General features: G+C 42.3%; 1 protein-coding gene across 4 annotated transcripts in view; it reads left to right on the forward strand.

Annotated features, from left to right (window-relative positions):
- EXOC6 (exocyst complex component 6) overlaps positions 1-18,533 on the forward strand; it is a 210,220-nt gene that overhangs the window by 47,624 nt on the left and 144,063 nt on the right. For all 4 annotated transcript variants that reach the window (XM_075841004.1, XM_075841006.1, XM_075841005.1 and 1 more), the window contains exon 2: positions 13,384-13,555. In XM_075841004.1, coding sequence (XP_075697119.1) covers positions 13,384-13,555 — 172 coding nt within the window. The remainder of the gene's footprint in view (positions 1-13,383; positions 13,556-18,533) is intronic.

Here is an 18,533-nt window from a genome sequence, read left to right on the forward strand (position 1 = left end):
CCGGGTCCTCTTAGTAAGGGTCCGGTGGCCCCTCATAAAAGGGGGAGTACTGTAAAGGATCTGCCAGGCACTACGTCTGGGTATACTCCCAGGATTAATCAGTCGACACCTGAGGCCAGACCTCTGAGACTGACACCTGCTCCCACCAATCAGGGTGGCAGGCTCAGGAGTGGGAGAGCCTATCGCGGCCTGGTCAGTCAGAGTTGGCTCCGCCCCCTGTCCATTTATACCTGCCGTTTTCTCTTCCTCCTTGCTTGTTGTTCTTCTTGAATTCCTGGCCCCACTGCTGCCTTGCTCCAGCCTGCTTCTGCCGTGCTTCTGCCTTGCTTCAGTTCCATTTATCCTGCGTTGCTCTGCCCCTGGCTTGCTTCTGCTCCGTGCTCCCGTTTGTATACTCCACTACTTCCTGATCCTGACTGGCTCATTCACCGCTCCGTTTCCTCGCGGCGTTCCGTGGGCTACTGTATTCCCTTGCGTGTTCCCTGTTTGTACTCCTTGCACTTAGACAGCGTAGGGACCGCCGCCAAGTTGTACCCCATCGCCTAGGGCGGGTCGTTGCAAGTAGGCAGGGACAGGGCGGTGGGTAGATTAGGGCTCACTTGTTCCCTTCACCTCCTTCCTGCCATTACAGATGTGTCCTCGCTCGTCTGACACGATGCAGGACCTGTGAGTGACGTTACAGCGTGATCAGGCAGAAGCTGGGTGTTCTGAAGAGAAGTGGATGATACTTCTCATCAGAACGCCCAGCTAGTAAAAGTATTAAAAACGCCCCGATGTACGCACATAATACACGCCCACTTGGACTTTTACTTTTAAACACACCCACTTGGACTTTTGTAAGCCTCATTTGCATAACTACAAAAATGGTCATAACTTGGCCAAAAATGCTCGTTTTTTAAAAATAAAAACGTTACTGTAATCTACATTGCAGCGCCTATCTGCTGCAATAGCAGATAGGGGTTGCAAAATCTGGTGACAGAGCCTCTTTAAGTGACTCCCTAATATGCATTTTATTATCTGAATCACTTTACGGCAGCTGAGGGGAATTCATATCTATCTATTGAGCGATCGATCGATTTATCTATCTATTACACACTTCTGTCCTTTTATATGGTGCAAGGTCCCAGGTACGACTGCAGCCTCGGCACCACTGTGTATCAGCAGTTAAATCCATGATTGTCAAGTATTATTCGTAGTGAGAATTAATTTACTTCTGTTCTTGTCACATGTTAAAGTCTCTAGGATATTCTTAATTGATATTACAAATATAAATAACTCATTTTGACTTCAGCTGTTTATTACATTGTTTATTCATCGTCTAGTTGCTGTGTTTTTAGATGTTTTGTTGCCTTACAAAGCGCACAGTGCCACTTACAGATCATTCCAGGTACTGCATGCTGATACAACTTGGACCAATGTTGGAAACATTTGTTTCTTCTTTGGGCCCTTCAATAGAAGGATATATGAATGCTATGGAATTGTCTCTCTTGCATAAAGTGACTATGACGTGTAAAAAATAAATAAGAAAAAATTATAATTTTAAAACATATGTTGCATTACGTTACTTGACACCCCCCTTCACCGACAAAGCAAAATGGTGTCCCAGAAACGTAGGACATGTTATAAGTGACAATTGTTCCAGCGTACTTATGCCAATGTATGGCATATTGATATCTGTGCTCCGTCGTGTCCTCCATATCCATGCAACTCCGGTCAGAAGGTACTAGAATTAATGGTGTACTCCATAATGATGGATTTTATGGCTTCATTGTAGAGAGTTTTACAGCTCTGTGTAATATTCTTAGTAGCGTGGCCCCAATTTATGATCAGCGTTATTCTTTAGTGACTCATTTTCCAGCGAAGCCTTCGCCGGTTCTAGTGTCTCCTACTGGTTGGGTAACATCTGCTCTGCTATTGCATATTAACAATGGTGTTTGCTGGAGAAATTGCTGCTCAATCACAGGAAGCACCTGGCATAATGTGAAAAAGTGGAGGAGAAGCAGGGCTGGATTTAATAGCACATCTGCGGAAACATCAAGCAACTGGCTAAAATATAATAAATAAGATTTCCTCAGTAATCAGCAGGTGTGGTTTTACACCGATCTGCCAAAACATTAAAACCACTGACAGGTGAAGTGAATAACATTGAGTATCGCGTTACAATGGCGTCTATCACGAGGTGGGATATATTAGACAGCAAGTGAACAGTCAGTTCTTGAAGTTAATGTGTTGGAAGCAGAAAAAATGGATAATTGTAAGGATCTGAGTGACTAACAATCGCCAAGGCTAGACGACTGGGTCAGAGCAACTCCAAAACAGCGGGTCTTGTGGGGTGTTCCCGGTGTGCAGTGGTTAGTGCTTACCAAAAGTGGTCCAAGGAAAGGCAACCGCTGAACCACCAACAGTGACATGGGCTACCAAGGCTCATTGATGCGTATGGCGAATGAAGGCTAGCCCGCCTGCTCCGATCCCACTGAAGAGATACTGTACCACAAATTGCTTAAAAAGATCATCATGTGGATGTTACTTTGACACGTACCACCTACCTAAACATAGTGGCAGACCAAGTACACTGCTTCATGGCAACGGTATTCCCTAATGACAGTGGCCTCCTTCTGCAGAATAATGTGTCTTGCCATACCGCAAAAATTGCATATATGCAGGTCATAACATTACATGTGTTGCTTGTAACACTTTTTATGATTGTTCATTTGCTATTTATTATATTTGCGTTGTTTATGGTAAATTACCGCCTAATGCAAGCACCTCCCTCTTAATTGTATTTCCCCTATATATATGCTGTTGGAGTATGTGTTCACTAGCTTGAGAAAGGCTCTATTGAAGAGCTGAAACGTTGCTATTTGGATTGATGGAATAAAGCACCTTTTCTATTTTTTGCTAAATCTCTGGTGTGCTGCCTGTTTTTTGGAAATATATATTTTGGGAGACCTTGGCCATGTCCCTGGCAGGCTTGCACCCTCATCTTTATGAAACTTGGACTGTGCGGTTGACATTTTCTTGTGTGTATGTATAAATATATATATATATTGATATATGTATGTGTATATATATATGTATGTATGAGATATGTATATATATATATTGTCTTGGGAGCCACATCCAGGTCGCAGGCCTTTTTCATGCGGCTCCTGGCTACCCAACACTACGTTAGACTAGTGCCGAGGATTTAGTCAGGCAATTCTGGAACGCCCATCTTCTCCAGTGCTAATTTCTGACTGCAGAGATTGTTTGAGAAATAAATAACTACATGTACAGTGGATATAAAATGTCTACACACCTCTGTTAAAATGGCAGGTTTTTGTCATGTTACAAAGTCAGTACAAGATGAATAATTTCAGAACTTTTCCCAACTTTAATGTCACCTATAATCTGTACAATTCCATTGAAAAACAAACTGAAATCTTTTAGGTGGGAAAATAAAAAACAAAAATAATGTGGTTGCATAAATGTGATATTTCCCTCCACCTTGACTAAAGCCCCAGTTCCAGCTGCAGAAAAGCAGCCCCAAAGCATAATGCTGCCTCCACCATGCTCCATAATGCTGCCTCCACCATGCTCCATAATGCTGCCTCCACCGTGCTCCATAATGCTGCCTCCACCATGCTCCATAATGCTGCCTCCACCATGCTCCATAATGCTGCCTCCACCGTGCTTCACTGTGGGTATGATGTACTTTTGGTGATGTGGAGTGTTGGCTTTGCACCAAACATACCTTTTGGAATTATGGCCAAAAAGTTCAACCTTCGCCTCTTCAGACCATAACACGTTTTCCCACATGCTTTTGGCAGACTTGATGTAGGTCTTTGCAAAACATAGCCGGGCTTGGATGTTATTCTTCGTTAGAAAACGCTTCCGCCTTGCCACCCTACCCCACAGCCCAGACATTTGAAGAATACGGGAGATTGCATGCACTACACAACCAGTACCTGCCAGAAAGTCCTGCAGCTCCTTTAATGTTGCTATAGGCCTCTTGGTAGCCTCCCGGACCAATTTTCGTCTTGTCTTTTCATCAAGTTTTGAGGGACGTCCAGTTCTTGGTAATGTCACTGTTGTGCCAAATGTAATCCACTTCTTGATGACCGTCTTCCATGGTATATCTAATGTCTTGGAAATTCTTTGGTACCCTTCTCCTGACTGATGCCTTTCAACAATCAGATCCCATTGATGTGTTATAAGCTTTTTACGGACCATGGCTTTTGCTGTCACATGTAACAATGAAAATGTCAGGAAAATCCTAATAGAACAGCTGAACTTTATATGGGGTCACTCAGAATCACTTTAAATAATGGCAGCTGTGTACTGACTACTATTTAACATGAGTTTAAAGAGGCTCTGTCACCACATTATAAGTGGCCTATCTTGTACATGATGTAATCGGTGCTGTAATGTAGATTACAGCAGTGTTTTTTATTTAGAAAAACTATCGTTTTTGACAGTTATGACCTATATTATCTTTATGGTAATGAGTTTCTTAATGAACAACTGGGCGTGTTTTACTTTTTGGCCAAGTGGGCGTTGTGGAGAGAAGTGTATGACGCTGACCAATCAGCGCCATACACTTCTCCCCATTCATTTACACAGCACATAGCGATATAGATATATCGCTATGTGCAGCCACATACACACACACACACTAACGTTACTGCAGTGTCCTGACAATGAATATACATTACCTCCAGCCAGGACGTGATGTCTATTCAGAATCCTGACCACTTCTGTAGCGTCTGTGTGAGACTACAGAACAGCACAGCGAGATCTCGCTGTGAATGACAGCTTACAGCGTAATCTCGCGAGACTACGCCTGCTGTGCAGTAAATCACAGAGAAGCTACAGAAGTGTCAGGATTCTGAATACACATCACGTCCTGGCTGGAGGTAATGTATATTCATTGTCATGATACATGATTAACGTTATAGTGTGTTTATGTGGCTGCACATAGCGATATAGCTATATCGCTATGTGCTGTGTAAATGAATGGAGAGAAGTGTATGACGCTGATTGGTCACTGATTGGTCAGCGTCATACACTCCTCTCCACAACGCCCACTTGGTCAAAAAGTAAAACACGCCCAGTTGTCCATTAAGAAACTCATTAGCATAAAGCTAATATAGGTCATAACGCTGTCAAAAATTATCGTTTTTCTAAATAAAAAACACTGCTGTAATCTACGTTACAGCGCCGATCACATCATGTACAAGATAGGCCACTATGTGGTGACAGAGCCTCTTTAAATGTGATTGGCTAATTCTGAACACAACCACATCTCCAATTATAAGAGGGGGTTCACGCTTATGAAACCACATTATTTTTATTTTTCCCCTCTAAGGTCTCTTGTACACGACCGTTGTGCCACTCGGGCAATTTTTGACGGCATCTGAGTGGCACCCGATAGTCTTCACGGACCCATACACTTCAGCGGGTGAATCGGGTCCATGAAAAATGGTCCGAGTCTCCGATCTGAGGAAAGATAGAACATGTCTTATCTTTCCTCGGATTACTGACGGGACTCGGACGGCACACTCGGTCGTGTGCATGAGTCGTAAATTATTTCAGTTTGTTTTTCAATGGAATAGTACAGATTATGGGTCACATTAAATGTGGAAAATGTTCTGAAATTATTCATCTGTGAATGGGTGTGTAGACTTTTTATATCCACTGTAAGTGGCTGTTTATATATAACTCTCTGTAACAGAAGAAGAGACCATAGCACGACATGGAGATATAGGGGCATTGTAGCTGGCACATTCATATGGTCAATGCTCTGGTTGGCACTTTTCTAAGCAGTAATTACTCAGTCGGCACTGCTGTGTTATGGGAACTGTATTATGGACGTTCAGGCTGACACAACTTTATAGGTTATTCTGTGTGACTAGCTTTATATGAAGTTCGTTAATATGCTGTGGTGTTACAGTGCCCCCTAGTGCCAATTTAATAATATTTCTCTTCCTATGACAGGTTGGTTCCTCAAGTGCACGCAAATATATAGTCAGATATAATTTAATACAGTTCATCCCCTTCTATGAAAAAAAACCCCCTCAAACAAATGGAAATATTTGATGTATTGGTTGGATGTGATGTTTTCCCAGCATTTTTACAGTTTCTTGGATCGTTTCTTGACTTTTCATCAGCATTCTTTTATTGGGATCTGCTACTAACTATGGTCGACCACAGTCATTATATTGTACGGTGCCAACACATATCTTATGTCTATGCCTACCTGGACCTCATTAAAGTGTACCTCACAGTTATATTGATAATTTAAAGGGATGTTCCAGTTTTAGCAAATGTTATTCTTTGTTTAAAGAAACGTTATGCAATGTTCCTATATACTTTCTATATCTATTCTTCACGGGTTTTCAAGAACTCTGATTGCTGTCATTCAGTCTAGGGCTACAAATCTGTCCTGGTCATGTGATGGACACACAGGTGTATGGCTTGTTATATACACTCCAGTATACCCACCTTACCCTCCTAACAGAAGGAAACAATGATTTAGAAAGTTATGGAATATAAAAGGATATTCTGGTTTCAGCAATTAAATATTATTCTTTGTATAATGAACAGCTATAAAAAAAAAAAAATGAAAAAATGTCTAGTATTAATCCCTGATGGTTTTTAAGATCTCTGCTTGCTGCCATTCAATAGGAACATTCATTGTTTACTTCCAGTGGATAAAAATCTGTCGTGGTCATGTAATGGACACACCGGTGTATGGCTTGTTACAAGACACCGCTCTGATAACGGTAACGTTAGGGCATGTTCATCTTAGAAACGTCATTCCATACATCTGAATGGGGTTGTTCCTGCATGGATTTCTGCAAATTCCATTCAGATGAACAGAGCAGTCGCAGAAATTTCTGAAGCAAATTTTCCGGATGTGAATATACAGTTTGGTTGAGTTCTCGCAGCATACCCGCCCTGTGCAGTTTTTGGCCCGGAATGTCCGCAGCGGAAAACTGCAGCACTTAGCCGGCTTCCTGGTTGATCCCAGGAGACCACTACAGCCTGTGATTGGCTGCAGGGGCGGTCACATGGAATGAAGCGTCATCCCAGGAGGCCGGCCCTCTGACATCATCAGGCTGGCCTCCCGGGATGATGTTTCATCCCATGTGATCGCCGCTACAGTCTGTGATTGGCTGCAGCGGTCACATGGGATAAAACGTCAGCCCAGGAGGCCGGCCTGGAGGAAGAAACACAGACTCCTGGGTAAGTATAAGATTATTATTATTATTATTTTTTTTGCAGAGTTGCGTTTTTGCGGCGGAATTGCTGCGAACCCGCTGCAAAAAAACACGACATCTGCTATTTGTTGCGGGTTTTACGTCCCCATTGAATTCAAGGGGGAAAACCTGCAACAAATAAGCAGTGTTTACGCAAATACAATTGACATGCTGCGGAATAAATGCAGGTCAATTTCCGAGCGTTTTTCCGCTCAGTATTTACATAGCATGTGGTTGAGAATTGTTTTATCTCCTCCACTTTGCTGCTACTGTATTTGCGGCGGATTTTCCAGGCATCTATGTGTTCATCACATGACCATAGACAGATTTTTATCCACGGGGAGTAAAAAAAATTAAGGTTCCTATTGAATGACATTAAAAATTGTATAACTTTTCATTATACAAAGAATAACACTTATATACTGAAACTGGACAACCCCTTTAGTGTAGATCAGAACTCGCCAATTTGCTTTATTTCACAATATACTTTGGATCCCGCTTTATCCAATTTGCGATGGGTGAATGGGTTCTTATTCACTGACAGCAAACTAAATGATGAGGAGTTAAAACAAAGGAGGGAATTTATCGACCTTTATATGCCAGTCTAAACGGAGAACCTCATGTTCCTACATTTTTATATTTTGCTGAGCCGAAATAGATCAAGTATTTCTAAGTGGATATTCGGTCCTGGTTTTCTTCTCTCCCCTTATGAATTTAAATGCCGGTTTTTCCTCCATAGAAAAGTCGCACAAGGACCCAAAGTCTTATGGCCTTTTTATGACACCCTCAACAATTATGGAAAGGGCGTGTGGTTTTGCAAAAGGGGTGGCAAATTTATCATAATTTACGACATGAATTATAGTGGAAATATATGTCCGTTCCTAACTGGCGTAGATTTCACTCTTTGGTGCGTAGCAAGGTAGAAAGCCGTGCTAGGCACTATATCTTGCCCCCCCCCCCCCCATTATCAGACTGCCCCCCCCATCAGACTGTCCTTCCATCAGATAAGTACATTTAAAAAAAATATATAAATATTTGCTTACCTCACTGCTCGTCTTCATCTCTTTTGGTCCCCCTCCAGCTCCCTCAACCTGTTGCGGCTCATACAATGTACTGACGCCGGGCAGCATCAGCACGTTGTATGTGACACAGCACTCAGGACGTTGATACTACGTATCATATAAGCCCCTTGTAAGAGCCGCTGCACGCTGAAGGAGCCGGAGGGCAGAAGAGGAGCGCTGGGGTGAGTATGCTTATTTTTTATTTTATGTCCCATGGAGGGAGGAGATGGTTGGCACACGGTTCTTGCACCACATGGCCAGCGGGAAGATGCGTCAGATTTATTAAGAGGCTGGAGCAATTTTCAAGAATTTTCATTTATACATGGATTTTCACATTTTTTTAAAAATCTAAGGCCCTCATGCACACGGTCCGTGATTACGGCACGGACGGGCCGCGGAGTGTCATCCTCGGGCCGTCTGCAATCACGGACTGTGCACAAACAAGATGTACATTCATTTCAATGAGCCCAGACCGCAAATGCAGACCGTATAATGACATGTCCTATATTTTTTTGCGGTCTGGGCTCCGGGCAATGCACGGACCGTGGAAACCATGTTCATTGGCCCATAGGAAAGCATGCATTCTATACTATGCACAATTGTGGTTCCGCAATTACGGATAGTATATGGCCACAAAAACTGCGGTCGTGTGCATGACGCCTAAAACTGGAAAACCTCTAAGACATCAGGGGTTGGGTCACTTCTGATACCCTACTTGGCATTTCAAGAGGTGCAATTCTCAGTCGTTTGTACAGATGTCCTCATCTATCTGTAGACTTTCCTGTTGACGGTTCTTATATTTGTCTCTGAATTCTTGTATTTTATTTTATAACTCGCCCCCTTCAGTTTACTTTTGATATCCATGGTTTTCTGTGACACGTCAGCATCAGGAATTCTAGTCCTATCACTAAATTACTATTTTTAATTAAATCTTATGAGGGTTTATTGCATTAAGGACATGGATAGAGCGTAATTGATGGATCAGAAGGTAAACATACATACGGAGGAGATGTGTGTTTATGGCTTTCTGCAGCCGCCACGTTCTCTAGTGTGATTATTGGTGTTTTGTAGACGAGTATCATTTATTGTCTACAATGAGTGGATAAAAACTTCCTACAATATTGAATGGATTATTGCTTGGTGCAGCCTTCACTTTCCATTTATATAACCACAAGTTTACCTCTCATTCTGCTAAGGTTCAGGAAACGGTTTCAGAAATGAGTCGGCTTGTTACCCTATTATATAATTAGACGGGACAAATATGATAAGAAGGTTGTTTTATAGCAATGAATAATGCTTCTTTCGTACAGATAGTTGCACGCTTGATTGTTCGCTTTTCAGCAACATGGCCCTTTATTTTGGGTTTAATTGTGGAGGCAAAATGCCATAGATGCCAATCTATTTGGCGTATGGTATGGAAATGCCCTGATATTGACTCATATTGGTCTTTGATATTTAAAAAAGTATCATCCAAGTTAGATCAGGAGATCCCGAAATCTGCTCAGTTGGAACTTTTGAATTGTACCGAAGATCTGGCAATGGCAAAGTTTTCACAAACACAAATCCGTCCCGTCCCGAGAGTTTTCCTACTCGCTAAACTAGTTATTGCAAGGAAATGGATGGCAGAGTCTCCCCCCTCTTTTCCGGAATGGAGAAATATTGTTCTAAAAATCCAAATGTATGAGAAGATAAGAGCTAAAAAGCTGCACCAACTATATAAATGGGAAGAGCTTTGGGGTATCTGGAATTGATGTGAAGTAGAGATGGATGCCTTCCCCTTTTTTCCCCTTCTTTTTTTTCCCCTCTTGGATCCGGAGGGTGGGCGGTGGGGGGATTTTTAGGGTATTGTGTATAATGTTATTTTACATTACACTCTCTTGTGCTTGTAACACAATAACTTACTGAATAAAATAACATTTATTTAATAAAAACAACATGGCTTACTTCTAACTAGTGCTATTAGTCCTTGAAGATACAGACGGATACCTGCAACTCCCCTGCTTCCATGTCACCATGACAACTCTTCTTGTCTTGGGATTTGGGTTCATTGTTATCACAGGCACATTGGGGAGATGTGTCAAAACTGGTGCAAAGCAAAAATGGAGTAGTGGGCCGTGGCAGCTGGTTGGGTCTCTGCCTTCAGATTATAATGAGGTGGAATTTCGCCATGGGAAACTGCTCCATATTTCCTTTTAACCAGTGTTTATACATTTTCCCTATTGTGTTGATTTAAAGAGTTATTCCCGTCATAGACATTTATGTCATATCAATTTCTGATAGGTGCAAGTCCCTCCTCTGGGACCCGCACTTATCTCCAGAACGTCCCCGCATCTTTGCTTCCCTTTACGCAGCCATAAATATAAAGTTTTGTTTCCCTGCAGCCACCACTAGGGAGATCTTATTGCATTTGGCTCTATACAGCTCCCATTGAACGCACTACTAGCTGTATAAGGGTAGGGCTCCTATTCTTAATGCGATGCCTGCGAGTTGCTTGCTGTAAAATGAAAGGATTAATGTGAGCGAACCACAATGTTTCCTTTTGGAAAAAAAGTTGCAAGGAATATTACCGACCATCGCAAAACGGTTGATTATGCTGTGGCTGGAGGGCAGCGCAGTGGAGCCCCGTATTGATGAGCTCCCCCTAGTGGCGACGGCAGTCAAAGGTGTGTAACGTTTACATTGACTTTTATTGGACTGCCACTAGGAAAACAGAAAATGATCTATTGGCACACTGCTAACTATATAAATGTCAATAAACTATGTCTCAAGTTGTTCAACCCCCTTGTACCAAGCATTTTATGGCAGAAATTACGTTCTGGCTTTTATTTTGATGACAGCTCTTCAGACCCAGAGTTGAGCCTCTTGTAAGGGTCTGCGCACATCCTGTTTTGGCTGTACGTTTAACCCATATAGCAGGTAAAGCTCCCGATGTATACGTTAAATGTCGACTGGGACGGATGCCTTAACTGCGCCATCCATCACCATAGAGTGTAATGCTGTACACTTAACGCAGATGTCATGAAAGGCCATTGAAATAGCCCATGATGTATATGTTAAATGTATAGCTGTGATGTATGCCATACATTGGCATACGTCACCATACATTGGCATACGTCACCAATGGCCTCCCATACGGAAAAAAAGTATACCGTGTGATATATGTTTATTTGCAGCCTCCCACGGGATGGAATAGCGTAGCTCCATCCTACAAATAAAAAGGTATACTGACGTTTACCAGCCCGACGTATACAGTTTTTGCCTGGGTCAGACTAAAGGAGCCCTCTGGACATGTTTACCGCATACGTTGGGAGCTTTCCCGACATACATGCTACACGTAGGGCAAAAACGTGATGACAATGACAATCCGCAGTCTGTATAATCTAGTAATATGGCATCTCCCTGGCGCTCGGCATTTGAGATGCTGTGAAGTTTATTGTAAGTATGATAATTAATAGTTTGTAATTGGATACAAATATTTGTCATCAAATGTGGTAGGATTTGCTGAGCCAAGCACTGCCTATTTTAAAAGACACCACATTCTAATATTGTTTCATAATATTAGAGTTATAAATAAGTAAAACTTATAATACAAAACTCATTACATTCTTTGAAAGTCCTAGGGTATCCACTAGGTGGCGCACAATGCATGCACTTTAAGCTGTAGCTCCTCATCTGCAGTACTGAGGTTGCTCTGTACTGTGGATTTCAGGGGAAATACCCACGTAAATAATGGTTTTGTATACTTACATAAATAACTATGTGTTCCCGGTATTAAGTGGATTTCGTATGGCTTGGAACACGGTACATTTCCTCTCAACATTATCAGATTTTCTGTCTGTAGATCAGTAAAAGTATCAAACACCATTTTTCACCCAAATTTTCTTAAGGGCGATTGATCGTAAGACACGAATGTATGAAGAATATTCCTGTGTGAATGAGTACACCACCGCATGTGGCTGTGATTTCGTCTGTTCCTGTCGCACGCGGTCGCCACTATGTGGGACCGTACTCTGAAAGACCCATTACTTACCTGACCAATTCCCTGGTGTTCCAGTGTAGCCACTTCGGTGCTCCCCACCACTCTGTTTATTGTACTGTAGCAATGATGTGCCCATATACCCATGTCATCACGGCAGACAATAACTTGCCTCAGCGGTCTTGCACCCTATGCGATTGAGGCTAGTGATTGGCTGCAGCGAGCATGTGGGTATACGGGCACGTCATCGCAGCATCACTGTAAAAAAAAGAGTGTCGGGAGCAACGCCGGAGGATTTGTCAGGTGAGTCATAGGACTTTTATCGTGTTAAGTCACTACCCCCCCCCCCCCAGCCAGATTTTTTTTGTTACCTCGTAAAACCTTTTTAAAGGCTATGGGACAGATTTACTAAGACCAGCGTTTCATACGCTACAAGCTGGCACAGATCTCCACTATAATTTGCGCCGGTTTCTGGCGAAATTTCAGTAAGTGTTGGGCCTTGGGTGACCCCTTTCACTAAGCCTCGTCCAAGCCCCGTTTGCTAAATGCACATAGACACTACTTATCTTTTCCTGTAGAAAACAGGTCAGTTTTGTGGGAAGTTCCTTCTCCTATGCCAACCACTGATTGATGGACACTTAGTCAAACCACTTTTCTTAAATAAACGGCTTTAGCAGTGTGAAGTATACAGTTCTGTGCCCCAGCTGCTGCAGAACATAAAGATACAGGTGCTGCAAACCTTCTTTACAAAAAAGCTAAGGGGTTTAATCAGTTACTAAATAGTGGATAGGAATCTCCCCCCTTACTCTTCATAAAGAGGTTCTGCGGTCGCTGAGGGGTTTGTTATAAGGAGTAATATATCCCTATTCTACATTATAAGAATATTAGTAATCATCTTGAAGTTCCAGGACTTGTATAAATGTATTTGGCCTGCAGCCTTGTGCTATTCTATAATCACAGAACTCCTCAGTGATTCCTAATCTTCTTATAATGTACAGTAGGGGGGCATTATCCCATATATTACATGTATCTTATTCTAAGCATTTTGAAATGTCTAGTTTGGTAACTAAGTACTGACATCCACGCACCTCTTGTTTCTCCACAGCTCAGTGTACGATGACCAGCCAAATGCTCACCAAAGGTTTATGGAAAAGCTTGATACCCGGATTCGAAATCATGACCGTGAAATTGAAAAAATGTGCAATTTTCACCATCAAGGATTTGTAGATGCAATAAATGAGCTCTTAAAAGTCAGGGCTGATGCTGAAAAGCTGAAGGTAAGGAGTCAAACTAATTGTTTAATCTCCATTATCTTCAGGGCTTTTTACCTATGCTTATGGTCATAAAAGAAACAGATTTAAAGGCTATGGGCATTTTGGACGTGGGAAAAAAAATATTTTTAGATATGTTAGTGGTGACCTGGAGTTTAAAAAAGTTGTACAAAGTTTCAGGCTGCAATCTCCATTCCTTCATAAATTTTCAGACACCCTGATATTCAGTGGGCGTGTCTCTCCAGTAATACATGCTGGATATAAATTCTGTGTGTTCAGGATGCTGCTATCTTCACTAGCTGTCATGTTTCAGCACAACTTCATCCATGTACTGTGTTCTCTCAATGCTGATGGCCTGTGTGATTGCACCTCCCTGCCCCTGTGTGCTCTCATCCCTATCTACACTCTGATACTGACAGCTTGTGTCATCTGCCCTCCCTAAAGACTTTGATGCTTCCCTCCTCTCCACGCTCTGATCTGCCGCATACAACCTCCTCTCCCTTTTGTGCTGCTATGTCTCTTGAAGGGGAGAGCAGAGAGAGATGATGACTTCAGCCCCAACATGATCAGTGTGCTGTTGGATTTATGTCAGAAACAGCAGGTCAACCAGCAAGGTGAAGGAGTTTCACAACCAGCAGCAAAATGGTAGGACATTTTTAATAATGACTATTTATAAAGTTGCTTAATTTTACAATTAGGAAGCAAATAAAAAAAATAAGTACAATTTCAGTCCAAACGTGTCCATAGCCTTTAAATCAATAAAAATAGTAAATATGGTGTCGTCTCCTAATTTCTATATTTGTTTCTAGAAAAGTGCTGCTCTACATGTAAACAGTGGAGGCCCGTGTGTGACGTAACAGTGCACTGGTGACGTAATATACACACAGGACCACTTTATCCATGGCCACGGGTCATTACTGCATCTGTACAGGCACTGAACTATTTTTTTTACCATGTATTCAGCTGCCATAAGCTTTTCTGTTTGTGCAGGACATGACCACTTATACGTCACACAGACAAGGAGGTCGTGGGTCTCTATAGTTTACATTAATTATGATAGACAGTATAATAAAGGCTATAACATTACATTTCTTGAGACTTTATGCTCTTTTAGTATATTTTATTACAGATTTCTAAGTAAAATGTTGTCAGCTTGACTTCAGCTTGGACAACTTCTTTAAGGAATCCGGAATACTTGACCTATGTATTTGAGAAACACTGGTCTAATTTATAAGTAGAATTGGAAATCTAGGGGTAACCTTACTGGACAAGTGTTTTGGACCAGCTTTATTACTCAATGTCAGGCTGGCTTTAAAGCCAAAGCATATATCTGTTACATTGGGGATTTTATGTTTAATATTCTCGGATATTTCAGAATCGCACTAATTAAACTGTTTAATTTAACATTTGCGTGTCAGTTTGTTGCCAGAAAATCCTGTATGACTTAGCTTAAGCTGCTCCACCAGTAAATCTCTGGTATAGGTTAAGTACTTTTTGGACAACTATTGCTACCAGTTAAGTCTGAATGACCTGTAAGCAATATCTTTAAAGTGAATTTCCACCTTTTAACATCTTGTTTTGAGGTCCAACATTGTGTGCTGATTATTTACTAATAAATCTTTATAATAGTCAGAGATTCATTTTTCTTATACAGATTTAACCGATTTCAATTATAAAAATTGTGCCCCCATTTAGCCACCGCTAGGGGGAGCTTACTGCATACTGTTTTATTATTGAGTTCAATGTATAACTGTGTGCAGTAAGCTCCCCCTAGTGGTGACTGCAGGCAGGCAGAATTTTAATATTTAAAGGAACAGTGTCATCACAAATGTTTTATTTATATGTTAAAGATGTTAGTGCCTTAATATAAACGTTTATTTTCATTTGTGTGTTTGTGTTTTACTGTTTCTTTTTTTCACACTTTTTTTTCCCTATGGGGGCTGACATTTTTTGTTCCATTTCTGTGTGTGTCGATTAACGACACACACAGACATGGAATACGGCAGCCACAGTCCCATAGGGACTGCGAACGGCTCCCGTCCCATTGACTGCCGTGTACGGCGTCTGTGTGGGAACTGCGCATGCGCCGCTCCCACACAGTCCTATTCGAAATTGGCGCCGTCCGGCGCCATTTTCCTGTGGACCGGAAGTCGCGGCCGGACAGTAATATTACTACTTCCGGTCGCGGCTTCCGGACAAGTGCACATGGAACAGCGGCAGCAAAGGGAGCGGACGGGCCGCGGCGGCAGGAGCAGGTAAGCGATTTCAATGTATGTTAGTGTTTGTGTGTGTTTACTACTGCATGTAAACCTACTACACTGTGAGTTACCTCAAAAAATGGCGACACACAGTGTAGCAGGTTAAACCTTTCAAACCCCTCGTTTATCCCGGCACTAGCCAGGATAAAGGAGGGGGGGATGCTGAGCGCTCACTAGAGCGATAGCTTTTAACCCAATGTTGCAATGCTGCAATTTTGGGAACTAGCTCCAAACAGCTCCATCTAGTGACCAAAAATGGGTAGTATTATAAATTTTGAAAAATTTGAAAAAATTTATAATATTTCCTGACTCGCGAAAAAAATAAAAAAAATTTGAACAATGTTTAATCACCCACACACTAAATGTTTAAATTTTAAAAAAAAAACATGTTTTTGGGGCGACACCATGCCTTTAAATCTATGAACACCTATATAAAAAATCACACATGAACCATTTCTAGTGAAAAATAGACAATATTTTATCGAGAGACAAAATAATTAAAAACAAGTACATTGGCAGTAACATTACCCATGAAAAAAGGATCCCCACATAGGTCGGGTCCCACAGCCTCATATAGTAAAGTGCAAATAGTGCTGTAATGTCGGGGTAGGGAGACAGACAGGTGAGCCCTAATCTACCCGCCACTCAGTCCCTGCCTACTTGCACGGCCCGTCCTAGGCGACGGTCCCTACGATCAATATGTGCACGACAGACAAGGGTACATAGAAGCTAAGGGAAATTGGGCAGTTGCCCACGGCAACACCGTGAGCAACAGGAGTAGTGAACGAGCCAAGTCAAACCAGGAGTGTACGAGGTACCAAACGCAGAGCAGGAGCGTAGTCAGTAAAGCCAGGGTCAAAATGAAGCAAGGTCAGTAGTAATAGCAGGAGCAGCAGAGCCAGGAAACAGTAAAGAATCACAAGCAAAGGACAGCAGGAAATGAAGGTATAAATAGACCGAGGGAGGGAGCTAGAACCGTCTGGCCAGGCTGTGATAGGTTCTCCCACTCCTCAGCTTACCAGCCTGAGTGGTAGCAGATCGAGTCACTCTATCAGACCTAGGAGCAGGTGCAGACTGATTAACCACGGGCGTCGACACAGAAGCTGTGTCTGGCAGATCCTTTACAAGTGCGTGCTAAAACTGGTACATAAATAATAAAGTAAAATATGGATAGAAAACCATCCAAGGAGAAAATATTATAATAAAGATAAACCAGACAGCAAGGAATGCGATTTAAGGAGGCATACAGACCAGAACTATGGGGGATCTATGTCTATACATATAAAGATATATAAAATGTAATCAACACAGAATTTTTGACCTACTTAAATGAAAAAGTAAACAAAATGTTGTACAAGGGTGGATATTCACTTTAAGGATTGTTGCACAGTACCTGGAATCAAGCTGAAGTAGGCTCAAAACGAGATGTGAACAAAGTCTTAGGGTATGTTCACACGGCCTATTTACGGACGTAAATCGGGCGTTTTTGCCCCGAATTACGCCCGAAAATAGCGCCTCAATAGCGCTGACAAACATCTGCCCATTGAAAGCAATGGGCAGACGTTTGTCTGTTCACACGAGGCGTATATTTACGCGCCGCTGTCAAATGACGGCGCGTAAATAGACGCCCGCGTAGAAGAAGTGACCTGTCACTTCTTTGGCCGTAATTGGAGCCGCTATTCATTGACTCCAATGAATAGCAGCGCTAATTACGGCCGTAATTGACGCGGCGTTCAAGCGCCTGCACATGCCGGTACGGCTGAATTTACGGGGATGTTTTCAGGCTGAAACATCCCCGTAATTTCAGCCGTTACGGACCCCCGCCGTGTGAACATACCCTTACATAGACAACCAGTCCTATGAAATATGAATGGATGCAATGTAGTGCTACTATACATTTGGAAATAATTAGCTGACCACATTATTCCTTCGGAAAAATCAGCTGTTTGCAGGGGTTTCAAGAACGAAGCCCCCGCAATTAGCTGATCGCCGTGGCTGCTTTTGGATTAAAGGGGTTGTCTTTAATACCTTCAATAGAAAACCTTAAAGGGAACCTGTCAACAGCATTTCCCCTATTAATCATTTTTATGTAACCTATAATTATCTTGTAAATAGGTTCTGTACCTTTTTAGTGTTCCATTTTTTAGTGTTCCTGTGCCGTATACTAATGAGCATAAGAGTCATATCTTTGTTCGAAAAGAGTCATATCTTCATTCCTCAAGGCTTTCCGAGTTAACCCCGCCTCCTCACTTTTCTTTGACCGCTCCCCGCCTCCCTCAGCACATACGAAATCCCGCGCTTGCGCATCAATGTCCTGTACTGGTGCGTGTGCACAACGGGACACCATAGCGGTGCATGCGCAGTAACTAGATTTGAGGCCTGGACGAAGCAGAAGGGTATTGGACCATACATGACGGGCGCATTAGTTCTATCTCAGACAAGAGTTTAGCATTCAGGGCGGGACAGTTTTCGGCGGTAGGTGGGCAAAAGAATAGGAACAAACGGGACTGCTGGATTATTACCATAAAAGGCGTGAAATGTTTGCAGACCGTTGTTTCGGTCGGAGGAGGAGTTTAGGAGCGGGGATATTGGCAATGAACTTATGACAGCAGCGGCCAGCGAGGGGGTGATTAGAGCTCAATAGGAGAAATGCTGGAGACCGGTTCCCTTTAACTATGTCTAACGCTCAAAATTTGTAGCTAATATTATATACATATATTTTACAT

This window comes from Rhinoderma darwinii, chromosome 11 (genome assembly GCF_050947455.1).
Source record: "Rhinoderma darwinii isolate aRhiDar2 chromosome 11, aRhiDar2.hap1, whole genome shotgun sequence".
Taxonomy (NCBI): Eukaryota; Metazoa; Chordata; class Amphibia; order Anura; family Rhinodermatidae; genus Rhinoderma; species Rhinoderma darwinii.